Source organism: Mugil cephalus, chromosome 1 (genome assembly GCF_022458985.1).
Source record: "Mugil cephalus isolate CIBA_MC_2020 chromosome 1, CIBA_Mcephalus_1.1, whole genome shotgun sequence".
In the NCBI taxonomy this organism is placed as follows: Eukaryota; Metazoa; Chordata; class Actinopteri; order Mugiliformes; family Mugilidae; genus Mugil; species Mugil cephalus.
The window spans coordinates 16863946-16881179 of record NC_061770.1 but is presented as its reverse complement, the minus strand read 5'-3'; the positions used below and the strand labels follow the sequence as shown (position 1 = coordinate 16881179).

General features: G+C 41.6%; 2 protein-coding genes across 4 annotated transcripts; one reads left to right on the top strand and one right to left on the bottom strand.

The window, feature by feature from the left end:
• Positions 1-3376: 3376 nt before the first annotated feature.
• On the bottom strand, positions 3377-9486 carry idh3g (isocitrate dehydrogenase (NAD(+)) 3 non-catalytic subunit gamma). The gene is made up of 13 exons (XM_047584579.1): positions 9368-9486; positions 9149-9196; positions 8811-8822; positions 7956-8053; positions 7743-7858; positions 7572-7632; positions 7315-7447; positions 6187-6320; positions 5977-6079; positions 5733-5879; positions 5529-5623; positions 5347-5407; positions 3377-4327 (listed from the first exon to the last, which is right to left on the bottom strand). Exons 1-13 carry the CDS (start codon positions 9446-9448, stop codon positions 4226-4228), a joined length of 1191 nt encoding a protein of 396 aa, XP_047440535.1. The 5' UTR covers positions 9449-9486; the 3' UTR covers positions 3377-4225.
• Positions 9487-9649: 163 nt separating this feature from the next.
• fam3a (FAM3 metabolism regulating signaling molecule A) lies at positions 9650-15828 on the top strand. 3 transcript variants are annotated; one of them, XM_047584590.1, is made up of 10 exons: positions 9650-9936; positions 10223-10254; positions 10379-10486; positions 10654-10677; positions 10773-10899; positions 11239-11297; positions 11393-11443; positions 11553-11637; positions 12658-12784; positions 14598-15828. In XM_047584590.1, the coding sequence occupies exons 2-10, from the start codon at positions 10242-10244 to the stop codon at positions 14694-14696; spliced, it is 693 nt and encodes a 230-aa protein (XP_047440546.1). In that variant the 5' UTR covers positions 9650-9936; positions 10223-10241; the 3' UTR covers positions 14697-15828. The 3 variants fall into 3 exon arrangements, with proteins under 3 accessions (XP_047440546.1, XP_047440565.1, XP_047440556.1); XM_047584609.1 differs by having other exon boundaries at positions 9651-9936; positions 10776-10899; XM_047584600.1 differs by having other exon boundaries at positions 9715-9733.
• The last annotated feature ends 1406 nt before the right edge of the window (positions 15829-17234 follow it).

Genomic DNA, 17234 nt, shown 5'->3' with positions numbered 1-17234 from the left:
TGGCATCCCTCCGGTGTGAACTTGAGCTCTGTAAAAAAATTCCTAGCTCGTAATGCAGATGCTGATGATTTACGGGACTATTTTGAAAGGGAAACTGAAGAAATGTTTTCGACAATTAACTTCCCGGTGAACCTATAGGTTATCAATGAGCTATAGATCACACCGTATCCACTCTCGCTCCCCTTCACTCCTCTGCGTGACCCCCCCTCTCCACGTCCGTTTCTGCTAAGTAAACAAACCCGCAAACCTCTCCCTACTCCCAGCCCTCTTATTTACGCCGTCACTGCTGCCGGGAGCATGCCGATGTTCCCTGGGTCACTAACCCTAACCATAACCCTAACCATAACCCTAACCCTTTTTGAAAAAAAAAAAAGGGTCCTATATTCCCCGATCACATACAAAGCGGGGAATATAGGGCCCTTTTTTTAAAAAAAGGGTTAGGGTTTGGGGAACACGGGGCTGATCCCCTGCTGCCGAAGACGTTGCGGTTCCCCGTGAAGAGACAAGCCAAGATGATGCACAGAGACACCCCAAGAAAAGAGAGCCGGGACCCGGTAACAGAGAATAGCTGACCGCTGACGTAACTTAATGTAGCTAAGCCATAGCTTTTAGGGGGCGAAAGCCCCATTAACAAAGAGCAGAGCTGACTGACTGGATGCAGCTGTTCCCTGATTATCAGAGGCACAATGATTGATTGCAATCACCTGCACTGTAGCAGAGCTGATCAACATGAAAGAGAGAAAAGAGAGTGACAGAGAACGAGAGCATGTGTAATAAACGTGATGTAGTGGATGTTGGATCACACCAGACTAATACACAAGGAGTGTATATTTATATTTATCTTACAGAGGAAGAAGTCCCCATAATTTAATCTTGGTTTCAAATAAACTACGGTGAAGTGTAGGTTAAAGTGAGAGTAAGGGTTGGAAATATAGTGGTTATGGTTATATTATTTTTATTATTACAGTTATTACGATCGTGAGCCAATATATGGTCCTCTGAAGTTATGAAAGCCGTGTGGAGGTGAGGCCCAGACGGAAAAAAAGAGAGATGAAAGACTTGGGAAACTTCATGAAACACCCTATCTGCCCTATCTGGGGCAGACGTATGACCATTAATAAACGCACATTTTCAGGTCAGCGTCATAGTTGTGGTTCGACTTGACTTTTCAGATTATCGTCAGAGGCAGATGAAACAATTTCAAAGAGAGCAGAGGGAGAAGGAGAAGGAAGGCGGGGATGACGGAGCAGAACAAAACAAATGCTAGCAGCTGGAGGTTTGACTGGAGTTCTGGAAAGACAAAACACATCTGTCTGGGTGTGTGCGATTATAAGGAGAGTAACGAGTTTGGGAAATGAAACAAATTCGTGTTTAAATTCAAGTAAGATAAAATAATCAATGTAGGTAGTTGTGGCTGACACGTCCAGCGCAGTTTTAAGACGTCTGTGAGTTAACCTCAACACCAATTCGCTCGAGCTGAATACTGTTTGTAGGGCTCACACTCTTTTCAGGGACAGTGTCCTCATTACTGTGGGCGACCGTAAACATATATGAACTATTTTAAGAACCGGTGGATCTTCCAGCGCACGGAGGACGCTCTTTGAGGAAAGGAGAAGAGAAGAAGATCGTGCATCGCGAGTATTTGATTTAATTTTTCCCAATGCCACAAGCACGACACATGAAAGTCCACACAGTTCAGACGGAGAAGGCAGAGCAAATAAAAACAAATTTGATTTAAAGTGAGGATAATTCTTCTTGTATTTTTGGACAAACCGACGTTTTTCAGATCCAGCTCTTGGAACGAAAAGCCTCCACAGAAGGTTTTAATAAGGTTTCGTAAGGACTGATTGAATGGTGACCCGTAAAGGTTAGATGGCCGGTGGTTTGTTAAAACATCTCCCGCTAAGTCCAAAAAGCATCGCCATCAGCCCCGTGGCCCGTCTCCAGGCTGAGGCTCGGCGGGGACAGGGAGGCCGAGAGGGCTGAGGGGTAACCGTGGAGAGGGGGTCTACTTTATTTGCAGCGATGATATAGCGAGAACTGGCGTATGGAGAGGTTAGCCTGAGCAGGAGAAGGGGATTGGAAAAAGGTGCAAGTGGCAAACTTCTTACGGAGTACAAAAAAAAAAAAAAGAAAGAGAGTTGCATTTCATATGAAATAGAGAGATGGAATAACTGGCATGAATGAAGAGGGGAGTGAAAACAGTTTAAGACGGCCAATTGGCAGAGTGCGCACATAACAATTTCCTGCACATCTCACATGCTGCATGATTGCATATGACGGCCGATTCCCTAACTAAATCTAAAAAAGAACCAAGCCTCATCTCTGAGGATTTCTCTGCACAGTATGCAAATGTGCTAACAGAGGGAACAGTTTGTAACTTTCCCACAGATGTGGACGGATGATGAATTGGCCAGTGACATTACACTGGGATGTGCCTCCACAACTGTGGGCCCTAATGGGGAAAGAGAGGCAGGCTGCAATTATTTGTACAATACATGTGAGCAGGAGGTCAGCGCTGAATGATGCACCGTTCTTACATCTGTCTTCTTCTCCTCCTCCTTCAGCCTCGGAGGACCCATACGACCGCGTGGTCGGCCCACTTTAAATAACTCGGCGAGCAGGGAGTGATTTTTATCAGGTGAAACATTGATCAATGGTTCGGTTTTATGCTAAATGAATCACTTGAAAACAAACTCCAAAACCTTGGATGTTTGTCTTAGCAACACTTACTCTGGGGGTAAGAGGCCTATTCCTAGAAATCACATGAAAATTAAAAGAATAACCTTAATGTTCCTGGTTATCTACGCCTGCTGACAGAATTTCTTGTGTCCACAATCACCCTGCAGCTTTTTAACGAATGCGTTAATAACACACATACAGAAGGAGTTTACACATTCTTGGTTTTTTTCCCCCTCATCGGACGGGGCACGGAACGGAGCACACATGCATGCAGCTGTGAGTACTTAAGCTCCCAAGTTCATCGGCGGTGGCGGCGGCGGCTCCAGAACGTGGTGTTGCCCCCTAGTGACGAAACTCATAATACAACACGAATGTCAAAAGTGGAGGTGTTGATGGAGCGTGAAATTTAAAAACAAACGGACGGATCACCGAGCCCTATCTTATTTGGATCAAAAATAATCTTTATCCCCAGCGGGAGCCCAGTAGACAGAAATTCTCTTTGAAGCAGAGGCAAGGAATCAAGATAACAAATCTAAGACATCCATGTTATGAATACGTGTCAAAGGGGGACATACTGCAGAAGTGCTGTGCTGAGTCCAATTCATAGTCTTTTAGTAAATTTTCATGCTTTACTTTAGGTGGAAAAAAAAAATAATAATTTGACGGTGCTTCAAACTGAAACCTCTGCACAAAATCATTTCAATAGGTCTTTATTGGTAACAGTGATGTTTTACAGTATCCACAATCACCCACAAAACATGGTGAAAACCATCTTTTTACATCACGCTTTAAGAGTCCTCATCTGTTTGGACTTTAAGACAATAATATGATAGTGGACCCCTCCCCGGAATATTATTGCATAAGCATAGATGATCAGCTTTGACTTGATAATACTTGATGCTCTCCTCCTATGATGATGACACAGTGTTAATGAAAAAGCTGCAGCCATTTTTAATGTACAATCAACATGATGTGAACATTATGGACGTAACCGTTTACAATAGATAACTTGATATTAAAGTTATAGGATGAAAAGAAGTTGAACCGTTAAATGTACATGGCACGTTATAATTGGCCGTTACATATTTAGAATTTGAACAATAAATAATCTACTATGAAGAATGCAGAGAAGGCGATGATATTACGCAGGTTTATAAATATTTACTCCGACAAATGACGTGTTGCATAACGACCTATAAAGGCAGCCAGATTTTCAACTGAATCAACCTCGTGAACTCTGGCAATAAAATTTATCTTTACAGTATGAGCCGTCTTCCAACACGAGTCGTGAGGGAGTTTTATCGAGAGCAAACCGTTCTAAAACGAGGCAAGTACGGGTAATGTGAAACACGCAGGTGTGGATAAAAGGTCGATTGTACAGTGAAGGGGTAAGTAAGCCGTGTGAACATGAAAAAAATAAAGACACGATGCTATGGAAACAGAGATGCCAGGATATCCTGCACACCTGTCCCTCCTGTCCCACCTGTTTAAATTCACACCGCTGACTGAGTGTGTGCGTGCGTGTGCTGTCAGTAGCGGTGTATTAGAGCAGCGTAATGAGCTGTCCTTTACTCTGGATGATCCTCATGACAGACTGGACCACCTCTGATGTGGTGCCCTGGCCTCCGAGATCAGCTGTGTGCAACTGCAAACAAAGAAAAAATAAATAAATGAAACACAGGATGCTGACAAACACGCTCCAAACCCAGAGTGAGGGGGGAGAAGGCAACACAGGAAACAACACAAGCTTTTTAACGCTCGGCTTGATTATGAGGGCTTTGGGCAAATTTTTTCCTTTCAGACTGATGGAGCTTTGTCACTGATTGGAGCTTTATCTGATTATACCTCATTTGTATATGTAAACACAACGTTATTGGAAATGTGCCTTTAATTTTCTCATTCTTTGATCCTCAAATCTCACTTAGTATTTAGTAGGATTCTTAGGCCAGGTTTTTATCATATTAAATGATTTTTTTTTTCTTTTTCTGGCTGTTGGCAATGTTTTCAGAATGGGACTAATAAAAACGGACATTCGTAGAAAAAACTTGTGTCAGCAAAGTAAAATGAGATGTTTGAGTTTCGGTTTATCCATTATTCATGTTTCTCTTCTAAAGATGTTTGCAAATTAGCACACGTTCAACCTAATTAGCTAATGTGTAATACAAAAGACATAATTGTCTAAATGCAAATAACCAGCGGGGGAATCTATTCCCCTCTATTTAGCAAACACTTTTTGTACTATTTACACGTAACATATTAGCAGAAGTCAGAAAGCTTAAGCCATGCAGAACGGGTCCCCTGTCACATACCAAAACTACTTTGTCTTTTTAAGCGTCTGTAATTAGTAATCCGTTTCCCTGGGAGAAATAAAATACACTTGCTTTTTTTTTCCTTCCTTTTTTTTTTTAAGCGACAGGCAGATCGGGTTTTAAAAGAGCTCAATGACTATAATTAATGCCCCACACAATGAAAACCCAGATACCATGAAGTGTACAACTTCATGAGAGCTCAGTGGCGGTTAAAGGGCATGTGGCTGCTTTGTGTAAATGTATTGTGACGGCGTCTAGGACGCATGCCAGACCTGCCACCGGGGGCTTCGATTCTACGCTGAACAACAATAGCTTAGTAACGTTATGGCAGCGTGACAGGCAGGTGAGGACTCACCCTGGTTTCATTCATTGTGGTGAGGACTGCATTCCGGATGGAGGTAGCGTGATCGTAAAGCCTGGAAGTGTGCAGATGAAAGGATTGTTTACATTTCCAGTGTACCACAGGCATGATGTTACAGATGAAACGGCAGTACTGAAAATATCTGTGGAACGTGTGTGTGTGTGTGTAAAGCTTACTTAAGGTGGTCCAACATCATGCAGCTAGCCAGGAGCACGGCAGTAGGGTTAGCAATGTTCTTGTCTGCAATACTTTTCCCCGTGTTCCTGGTGGCCTGAAAATGAGAATTGATGAAACTAAATTACAATATAATCAGATGCACATGATTCCTTAAACCAGAAAGAACCCTCTCTTTAAAGAATGCCAATTCCTCAACCACTCACGGTTTCAAAGACTGCGTAGTTGCGGCCGTAATTCGCCCCGGGCACGAGTCCTGGTCCTCCCACCAGGCCGGCGCACACGTTGCTCACCACGTTCCCGTACAGATTAGGCATCACCATCACATCAAACTGCTGAGGTTTGGACACCAGCTGCAGACGCGAAACACGTAGCGACGGGGCAAACGATTCAGACGGAGGAACATTTCCAAACATTCCTTGGATGCTTTAACACGTTATCATGTATCACCTGCATGGTGGTGTTGTCCACGATCATGCTGTCAAATGTGATGTCGGGGTAACCGGAGGCCACTTCTCTGCAGCACTGCAGAAACAAGCCGTCGCCCAGTTTCCTGTGGACGCAGAAATGACGCACTCAACATTTTCGGCACGAAGAAACTCACTACAGTATGTCAGACCAGACACTCAGGCAGGACACATGTTCCAGAGAGTAACTTACATGATGTTAGCCTTGTGCACGGCAGTGACCCTGCGGCGTCCTTTCTCCCGTGCCAGACGGAAGGCGTAGTCGGCAATCCTGAGGGAGTTGTTCTTGGTGATGATCTTCAGGCACTCCACTACCCCTGATACACTCTGCAAGAAGTCGGAGAGGACAACGACAAATAAATCACAACTAAAGTTCAACTATTAAACTAAGCCGACCAGAAAGCCCAATAAGAGTCTAGAGTAAATAGAACAACACCCATTAAACAATCCTCTACAACTTCAAGGTTTTCCGGGCCAAGGACCCTCAAACTGATGGTGGGATTAAGTAGGGACCCCCCTCCCTAATATATGTGTTCTATATTAAGTGGCATTTATAAATATACAGTATTATCACTTTGAATTCGTATATTTTTTTCGAACATGTGTGACTGTAGGGTGGCGTTAACGTCTTCTGCCTCCATTTACCCCTTTACTAAAATGTGTTGGATTTGTGTTAATGTGCATTCAAAGAAATTTTAATTTGTGGGGGAAAATTAAAAGAAATGCAGTACATCCGTGGACTCCCCGTTGAAGGCCTACGCTTTCCAAGGAAGTACTTAACACTGACATTCAAGCATCATTGAATGCAACAGTCTATTTAACTGGAAACTGAGTTAAAAAAAGAAAAAAAAAAAAGAAAGGAGTGCACTGTCCAATATTGTTCTGCGTGACTGAAACCCTTCTTCAGTGTGTAAACATCATAACGCACATACACGTCACTTCTGACCGATACAGTTGGTAAACATCCTGACACGCCAACATTCACATCGGGCTTGTGCAAATGTTGTATTGTTCAAGCAGTTCGTAATGGTTTATCTATTAATAAAATGTTTATAAATAGATTAACCATTTATAAACTGTGATTTGCGATATTTGACAAAATAAACGGTGTCAAATGTTCATTTAGCATCTTTAGACAATACGGTGTTGGATAAGCGCATCAGATCACCACATGGCGCATGACTTCGGTGCATGTGATGGCGTGTTGCTGCAACTCAACTCTACTTTCACAACAGGGCTAAAAGGAAGTGGAACTAGGTCTTGTTTTTTTTTTTTTTTTTTAGGAGACGGTAAAATCGATCGTTTTTCTGTTCTGTCTGACCTCGTGCTCCAGACTGCTGTACTCTCCCTCCGTGTTCTCCCTGATGATCATGATGTCAATGTTCTTGTGGCGAGTCTGGACTCCAGGGAGGGACTGACAGTGCATCACATTGGCATACAGGTCTAAGCTTGTGCTGTTGATAAAAACATTTAATGAGAGTGGAGAAAAGGGAAAAAGGTCACACGGCAGTAAAGGGTAAATCATGGTATAAATATAAGAGCTTTAAAAAGGGAACTGAGACATAATTTAAAACTTACCGCAGGAGATTATTTCTGGATTTGACAGATGGCGGCATGGTATGTTTGGTTTCTATGTTACCTATCAGGAAAGTGAAGCGATTCAGTTAAACTCGTTATTTAGGTCAGCCCGTTTTTTCCACATTTTCATGCTCCGTTTGTGACACAGATAAAAAAAACAGGTTTGCTCACCTTTAAGGGCAACTCCATTACGGCGGATGGCAGTGATGGCATCATTGATGTCATCCTCAGTCTCCATGGCAGAGTTGACGTGCACCACCTCAAAGTCCACTGGCACACAGCTGAACCTGCAGCGCGATAACAAAAACAAACAAACAATGGAGCCAGCGTTCCCAGGTCTGTGGCCGTCACTTCTGATCAGGGTTTGCTTTAACTCGAACCAACCTGAAAACCTCCCTGACATGATTGAATAGCTCCGGGCCGATTCCATCTCCAGGTATGAGGGTCACGGTGTGTCTGCCTCCATACTTTGCAGGAGGGGGCTGGGACATTGACATTTAACATATTATTAACAATACTAAACAAAAACAAACAGTAACACTAGTCGTTTTAACCCTTTTAAAACATATATTTGAATTATTGGAGATTTATTGCCATCCAGTGTTTTACTACATGATTTCCATAACAATTTGAATGTCAGTACAATATAACTGCAGAGATCTCACACGTTTTAGTAGCATTAACATTCAGCAGCTTGAATTTATATTTTTGTCGGTCACATTTCTGTTCCACTGTAACGCAGCTTCAAACAGGAAGATCAAACATTTACAGAAGGATATTGTGGATTTTTCCTTTGTATTTAATCACCTAAAAACTGGTTTTAAAGTGGTCTTCGCTTACCATATTACCACTGAACAATAAATATTCATGTAGGCTAATATTCACTCTAGACTGAGACATTATTGTAGTGGAAAGACATAGCTGCAAGGAAATGTGGTGCATGCTGCATGTTATATAATTTATTATTACACTAACAAAATGAAAAAAATAAAAAATACAAGCCCAAAGCAATAAAAAGTAAGTATGTGAAGGTAATGTCAAACAGTTAGTAGTGTTATTTATCATAATATTCCAATAGAATACATTGGAAAATGACATTCCTTCATTTGAGATCCCCTGCACTCCAGCAAACGTGTTATTCCCTGACTAAGCATATTTCTACATATTCTTCAAAATGTTATTTCATGTATGTAGTGGATGGATTGTGATGTAGTGAACTGGGAAGAGTAGACTACTTACAATGTTTTCTCCCTGTCGACGAAGAGGAACATGAAGGACAGCAGAAGGACCACAGTCGGTTGTGCAGAAGAACAAATAGTAAACATAGTGGTGTTATAACCGCTTCTCTCCCAAGACAGTGGAAAATTAAAAATATTTACAACTCCCGAATCAGAATGAAACATATACATGAATTACCCAACTAATTTCAAAGCTTAGTACAAGAAACACACGGCTTAGAAATACAGTGTTTAATGAGCAGCACTGATTTTATAGCGCCATGGGGTACTGACTCAGTATTAAAAGTGACAAAATCACACGAAACGCAAGACAAAACCCACATAGAAAGCATGACTCACAGTAAGTATGGTCTTATTCCTGTGGGTGCTCAGCGTTGTTCCAAATACCTGGAAAAAAAGACACGTTTTAGAGAGCAGCTCGCAGATGCGGTCGGAGTATGCTAGCTTCCCAGTTATTTACTGGATGACCTTGCGCATAGATAAAATTGCGGAGTTTAATTTGGAGTCACCCATCAACATTCACAACCAATATAGCAAAAGCAGCGTATATTCTCTTACTTTAACCGTATTTCCAAGGCGTCCACCCCAAAAAGGATTAATGATTTTGGACACCGAAAGCACAGCACTGTGGGCAGCCATCTTGATTTTGAAGCAGTCGTGCACGGGGAGGAGACGTTGTACTCGTGCAATATATATTTTTTCTTTTAATCAATGTAAGTATTTATTTGTTGTGGCATGTTTTTTGATAATTTTAATGAGGCACGTTTGTAAAAAATACACATATATCAAAATATATTTTTAAAAAATCGAAATATGTTTTGTCACGTGGTCTTGTTCGCGCAGACTCCGTGCGGACGGGCAGCGGTTGGTGGTTTATCCGGAAGACCAAACCAAAGACCTTTTTTTTTTCCACGCTTGTTGAATGTAAGCTAATAAAATTTCGACTGAGCGCGTTGGCTTCAGTCTGTCTTCTTAGAGAGGTCTCGTTTGTATTAAGAGTCTCAATGAGGAAACAGCGAAAGAAATAGTCCCGGGTGACAAGAGCAACAGCTCCTCATTATCGGTCGTTGCATCCCGTAAAGGAAAAGCGATAAGACACGGCAATAGTCTCACCAAGCGTGGACCAAGTAGGTCATTTCTGTCTATATATACTCTAGAAACAAGTGATCTTAAGGACTTATTGTGGCATTGTCTTTACGGTGGTTTGTTTTCATGTCATAACCTTAAAACGTCATCTCTGCAGAGCCATCTTGCTTTGCCAGTGTAGAAAAAAATAAATAAAAAAATGACAAATGCACTATTTATTTATAACTTCTTGTGACATCCACTGAAACCAGAAACTGACTTTGATTACAATCAAGTTTACATAAGTACAACCCTGATGTTGCTGCTTTTGTTATCATTTCTTCCCAGCTCTTTAAGACGCTGAATCATGAGGTTAACAGGTCGGTGTGAAATTTCTCAACATATTTTTTAGTGGGAACTCGTTGATCTGGTTGTTAGCCTGTGTATTTTTTTTTGTTGTTTTTTGTTTTTTCCTGAACTGGTGTGTCCTGATTCTGGCTACAGGCCCTCTGCGAGCTGTGGCTGTACTGCTGCTGGTGGGGCTCACATGGCTCCTAGCAAGCACTTTATTTGGAGGGGAAGGAGGTTCATCTGTGCGCCATTTCTTCAGTGGTAAGAAAAGTTGGAAAAAACGATTGAACTGCCTCACGGAATATTTACAAACAACAATAAATGCCTGTGATAGCGGAATATAATATGCTTGTGTTCTCTATTACTGATCTGACAAGAGAAGCAAGTGGAGAGCATCACTAATTATTATGAAACCTTTTAATTTCCAGGTACAAGTGAGGAACCAACACCGGGTAAGTAGGGCGATCCCATGCAACGGGTTTGCACTCGTCCAGTCGTAACCTGGTAAAACTGTCTCCTATTCTTTCTTATCAATCCTCTTTTTCAGCAGAGCCCCGCCCTCGGAGGTATAAATGTGGCCTTTCAGCCCCTTGTCCACCAAAGCATTTGGCTTTCCGTCTGGTGTCTGGAGCTGCCAATGTCATTGGCCCTAAAATCTGCTTGGAGGACAAGATGTGAGACTTCGCTGCTTATCTCTGCCTCCCTCCTCACCTATGTCTGCGTCTCCCCTGCTGTCTCTTTTTGGTTTCTTTATTTCTGTTTCACACTCTGTTGTTGTTTTTCTCCCCCTCCCCTCTGTGCTGTCATAACCGGGCCTTCAAGTCTGTCTGGGGAGCTGGATGCAAGTATTGTTTTTCAGTCTGTTGGTCCCTCAACTCTTTGGTTTTATCTCTAGTCTTGGTCCCTTTACAGTACACGTGTTGCGATAGAAGTAAGTGTCAGGCAGTGTGAAAAGCTGTGTGGGTGCGCATGTGTGTGCCTGTGTGTTTAAGGTTTGCGTTTCTGTTGAACAGGTTAGTGAGTAGCGTGAAGAACAACGTCGGCAGGGGCCTGAACATAGCTTTAGTGAACGGTAAGCCTCATTCTCGAATTTTCTCCGGACTGAATCGCATTGTTATTCTTTTAATTGAGGCATTTTAATATCTTACTGATGTTTCTCTGCTCCAGGGGTGACGGGTGAGCTCTTGGAGACAAAAACCTTTGATATGTGGGCAGGAGGTAATAAAAACCAGACATCGGCGTTTAGCATGAATTTCACATCTGGTGGTAGACATGGCCGGGCAGTAACAACCCAAAAGCTCATGACTCATCTGATGTTCATTTTCAGATGTTTCGGACCTGTTGAAGTTTCTCCGGCCGCTTCACGAGGGAACCCTTGTGTTCGTGGCTTCCTTTGATGATGCAGCTACGAAGTAAGAGTCAGTGATGTTCTGCCAGATCCAATTCAGCACTTCGCGTTCCCTTTTCTCTTTAGACACACCAAAACTATTTTAAACCTAAGGACGTTTCTTGACAGATAGCACGTATCAGTTCATTTGCTGGTATCTTTACAGCCAAATTCCACCTTGTACACGCCACTTGTATAAGACTTCAATAAATGTGTTTCGTCAGAAAATTCCTTCCTGGAAAATGTTAAAAAAAAATAATAATAAAAAAAAAAAAAAAATGTGTACCATTAAACTTGTGACATCACCGCATAAAGTAGTCGTATAGTCCTAAAAAATTATGTGGGTTGCGTCTGTGAAATGAAAATTTCCACAGAACGACTTGCAATCAAGAATATTTAAGACAAAATGCCCTGTGCCTGGTTTATGGGTTAATAATGTTAGTACTGGCTACAGAGCGTTTTATGGCGTTCAGTAAAACAATATGTGCAGGATGATAAATCAGGGTTGTAAAACGAGCTGCGTATCAGAAGTGATTTTGTGCGATTAAGATTCACAAAGCCCCGGATCACATATGATATGAGTCAGTTCATTGTGGATGTTGTGATTTCAGTTAACATTATCCGAGTGCTGCACGAAGCACCTCACAATCACAATTTAGGAAGTGAATAACACTGATGGTTCCTTGTGTATAGATCATATACCCTGTACGCCTACATTGCAAACACAATCTCTTGCTTATGAAACCAGTGTTTTTGTGACTCAGTGCCATCGACGGCTGTGGCTGGAGGAATTGTGTTTCTGTGAATTTAGCCTTGAGCGAGTGTCTTAAACTCCAGTGGCCTCCAAGAAAAAGTGATTAGATTGAAGTGATTTTGGTTCGGCTGGCGATGGTTGAGAAGCGGAAGTCCGTGTCAAGGCTAACACAACGAGACAAACGGCTGTGACATCCCGATGTTCTGCTAAAACACTTGTAAATCCCCTTCATAAACGTAAGTGTAAACATGGATGCTTCCAAACACTAATTCTAGTTCCTCTTGTTGGCAGGATGAACGATGAGGCTCGCCGTCTGTTTGAAGAGCTCGGCAGCACAGCTGTGAAGGAGTTGGCATTCAGAGACAGCTGGGTGTTTGTTGGAGCCAAGGGCATTGAAAATAAGAGTCCCTTTGAGCAGGTAAGAGTATGACACTGTATTTACTAATGCTGCACAGTATTGCTGAGGCTGGAGTTAAGCTGCTCTGTGTATAAGGTGCAATGCCAACGGTTTGTTGTTTACGGTCACGTTTACGACAAGCGCCCATGTCCTTTAGGTAATTCAGTATTGTAAATTATAAATAATTCACTGTGATAGACATATTGGTATGTATGATGTAGTGAATGATGACACTTCTGTTTACCAACTGTCACCTTATTGAGCAATGATGGCTTCCCCTGCAAAAGATTTTAAAGCCTCAATTTCTTTTAAAGAAGCATCATAAAGACAGTTGGCACTCATCGTTCTTATGTTGATCATTTTTTGTACTCTACGTGGCTAGACTCAATTTTCTTTTTCTTTTTTTATACCTTACAACAGTGTACAGGTTTTGAATTTGGTAGTGAAATCTACCGTGGGTGCATTAAAGTCCCTACAAGAGCAGGAATTTGTCAATCTGAGAACTTGAAGCGTTGGAAAACGACAGAATCAACAAAAGTGTTTTCAGACCCGGTATTAACATGCACCCTGAGTATTCGCTCTAGCTGCAAATAAACATATGCGTCTCAACTTGAATATGATGCAAATGGAGGGTTAGTGGAGTCTCTCCTTCACTGACATGTTAAGTCATTAATCTCTGACCTGACATTAGCTACTTCAGAGACCCACGTAAAGCTCCTATTATTAAGGGTCCTTATGCAGAGTGATGTCACCTCAGCACTCTGTTTGCAGCATAGTAAGAAAAATGGACACTTTTGGAAGTTCAGCAGGTTAAATACACAAACTTTGCATACATCAACACGAACACATTGCTCACAGAGTTACACACAGCCTGCTCATATTCAGTCCTTTAATTTGTTAATTCTTGTTTGTTAGTAAACATCTACAAGGACAAAATATATTAAAAAGCAAAGCTGGCATTAACAAAGAACACACAACCCTTACAGTCAGGCCACACTGTGTGTTTACAGTGGTAACAAGCAGCCCAGAGACCACATGCAAATGTTTTCTTGAAGGATCAGCTCTCAAATTGTGGTCACTTGTAGTCGGATCACCCAGGATGGATGTATTTGTGTGGCGCTTTTCTCCCTTCTGGTTCTCAAATGACACATGAGCAACATTAAAACAACTGACAACGGAGAAGTAAATAACATTGATCATCTTGTGACAACACAATGTTCTGCTGGAAAACGTTTGGACCTGGCATCATGTGGATGGTTACTTAGACATGTACCACCCACCTAGACCAGACCAGACACCCTCACCCCCATAGCGATGATGCTCTGTGATGGCAGCAGCCATCTAAACAAACTAAACTACAACTAAAACCAGAACAAGGTGTTTAACCTGGGCTTCAGTTTCACTAGATCCCAAACTGATTAAGTATCTGTGGGATGATCCGCCCCCTCCCCTCAACCCATAGGACCCAAAAGGGGGACAATATTAGGAGTCATCATGTTACGCCTGATCGGTGTATATGCATTCGTTAACACAAGCGCACACGCATTTACATGCCAGTGGCGGGCACTGCTCAAGGGCAAACCGCTAGCCCTCTAGTTCGTGGACGTGCCAACCTAATACCAAGTCTAACCCCGGCCCGGAGCCAACGTTAATAACTTGCTAAATCACTCATGACACGAAAAACTCTGAGTCAGCTCAGCGGAAAGGCATTCAGGATTCAATCATCACTCCGTACACTCTCCATCATCCAGCAGCTGTTGTGCCATGAGAACATGATCCCGGCCTGCCGCGTGTTGACATTGGTTCTGTTTGCTTGTAATTTTTTTCCCATTAGCGCATGAAAAACCATAAAGGCAGCAACAAGTACGAGGGCTGGCCCGAGTCTCTGGAGATGGACGGCTGTATTCCCCTGCGGCCTCCGCTGGAAGGTTAATTCTGCTCCGTGCCCTCTCTTATATGCATTACAGTAAGTAATGGAGTAGCGTCAGCGAAACAGTGAGACTGTTAGAAAACCCTGGAGCTGCTAAATGGCTGAACTCATTGAAGATTTGAGCCATGACTAACCTTTTTATTTCTTTTCCTCTCGTGGCCGAGTCAAAGATTGTCTTGACTTGACGTATTTAAAATTGCTGGAACCTTTTTGTAGATGCTTTGTGGATTAATCTTTGTGAGCTACTTTTGAAGCTGAAGTAATGTTATAGAAATGAGGATTATGATGTCAGGTAAAGGAAACTTGAAATGTTAGTTGACCAAAGTGTAACAATGACGAGTGAATGATTACAACTGGAGTGGGTCTTCCAAAGCCGTTGATGAATACATTTCCTTCCTTCAAGACGGTGTCAATCTACTGTGGCAGAGCAACAAGAGTTATGTAGGTAGGTCAGGTTATGTACACCTGCACAATATAAAAAAGCCTCACCTGACTAGCTTCACACTACGGCAATGGGATCCCCAGTCCATGTCAACAGAAGAGAAACTTTTTGAGATACTCCGGTAGTTTAAAGAGTCCTAAGCGCCAGGTTTTGTGGAAATTTTATATATTTGAAGACTTTAATATATTTTCATTCTGTAATATATATATATTTCAGTGAGATTGTTATGCCTTGTGTTAGCTACCCTTGTTTCCTTAGAACTTGACGCACAGCTGTTATCGATTACATGTTTACAAATTTCTTGACGCGTATTAGGCCTTGTCCCTCGTCCTTTGATAAAAACTTATTTATTATAAAATATTAAAAACACCAGATTAATTGTGTGGGTTTGTCATTACACCGCCGATGGTTTTAATGTTACCTCAGGCCTGCACGCATTCTTTCCACTGAGTGCTTTGTTTAAGGTTTTAACATACATGTGCGATTGTGTACCTTTTTATTCTTCTTCTTTTAAATGTTGAATGTGTTTGAGTCTAACATGTAGTAAATATAAAGAAATAAAATATTATTTTATGAGTAGGGGTAGAAGTCCGGTATAGCCGCCCCGGTGTAAAGGTTTTCTACAAATCATTATGATCTGTGTTTGTACTGCTGCGACAACACCGATGAATAAATAATGTCACTACAAGTCTGTAATCTTGAGTCGTACTTGAAGAAATTCACCAGGGGGCGACAAAAGCCAAGGTCTCTGACGGCGAGGTTACTCAGTTCATTCTGCTCAAGGCATCTGCTTCACAGACCAGATGCTCAGGTGGTGGTAAAGGCTGCAGACTGAATGTGAAGTGTTTCAGCTTTGATGGTGAATTCAGTGACAGCGCTGCACCGTGGTGCTCGTTGAATCGCTAGACTGCAAGGGAATAACGACAAACACGATCAAATTCTTTGTTCCATTGAATTTCCTCTTGGGGCGTTCAGGTGTTGCTAGGAAATTGGGTAATTGGCGCTGTGAGTTATTTGACGGTCAAATGAGCGCACGGTGACGTTATACTGAGGAACAATAAAGTGCACCCACTTGCAAAAAGAAAAAAGTTAGGTACAAAAAAATGAAAACAAATGCGTTATAATCTAACAGTCCTGCAAGTTTATGTTGAAAAGTGGTTTAATTGTTGTTTAATTGTTCAACACTGACTAAATGGGGCTAAGATTCAGTGCAGAACTGTTATATTAGAATGCATTCATTATTATTACTGTACCTAATGAACTGGCAAGTGAGTGTAGTTAATTGCTAAGGTTACTGGGATGTCATTATAATAAGTAGGCCTACACACATTCATGCTTAGTGGACTTTGTGTCACACATAAGGTTTAAAATTGGATTCATTTTGTGATTCTGTTGAGGGAAATTCGGTCCGAGGCGAACCTTGAACACAGCATGAAATAGAAACAGGGTAATTGTGTAAATGAGAAGTCTTTTTCATTTTTAGGAGGACATCTGTTTTATGAATGAATCAAGCTAATGGGAGGAAATCCCAACAAATATGGAGACCATATGTTTGGATACACATTAATGCTTCCATGTGTTCAAACAAATACACCAGTAGTGGAAAGTAACAAGTACTTTTAATGGCCACTTTATTTATTTATTTACTGCTTTATAGTTTTGTAACAATGTTAATATTCAAAATAAATCTGCAATGTAAAACAACATGAATAAGAAGCATTTTCACATGAATATGAGAGTAAATAATAAAGTTTTTTTACTGGAGCCGATCCATGATTTGTACACCTGGTTCCTCACTATTCGTCTCTTCCGTAGATCTAAATGACTGGTGAAGAGTTTATTTATTTTTATATCTGTGCGTGGTGAACACTTAAAATTCACTTGACTCTGTTAACGATCAAAATATTGGTTCAGTTCAGTGGTATAATAGAAAACTGGTGTTTAGAAATTCTTCAGAATAAACCTTTTTGGGATAAACATGAAGAAACATGAAGAGGCTGATAACAGTCTACCTCCCCTGGTTGGTTACCAATTTTACGTAGACGTCCTTTTTAACTCCTCCTTCAAATCATCTGCCTACGCTAAAATGACAATTTTAT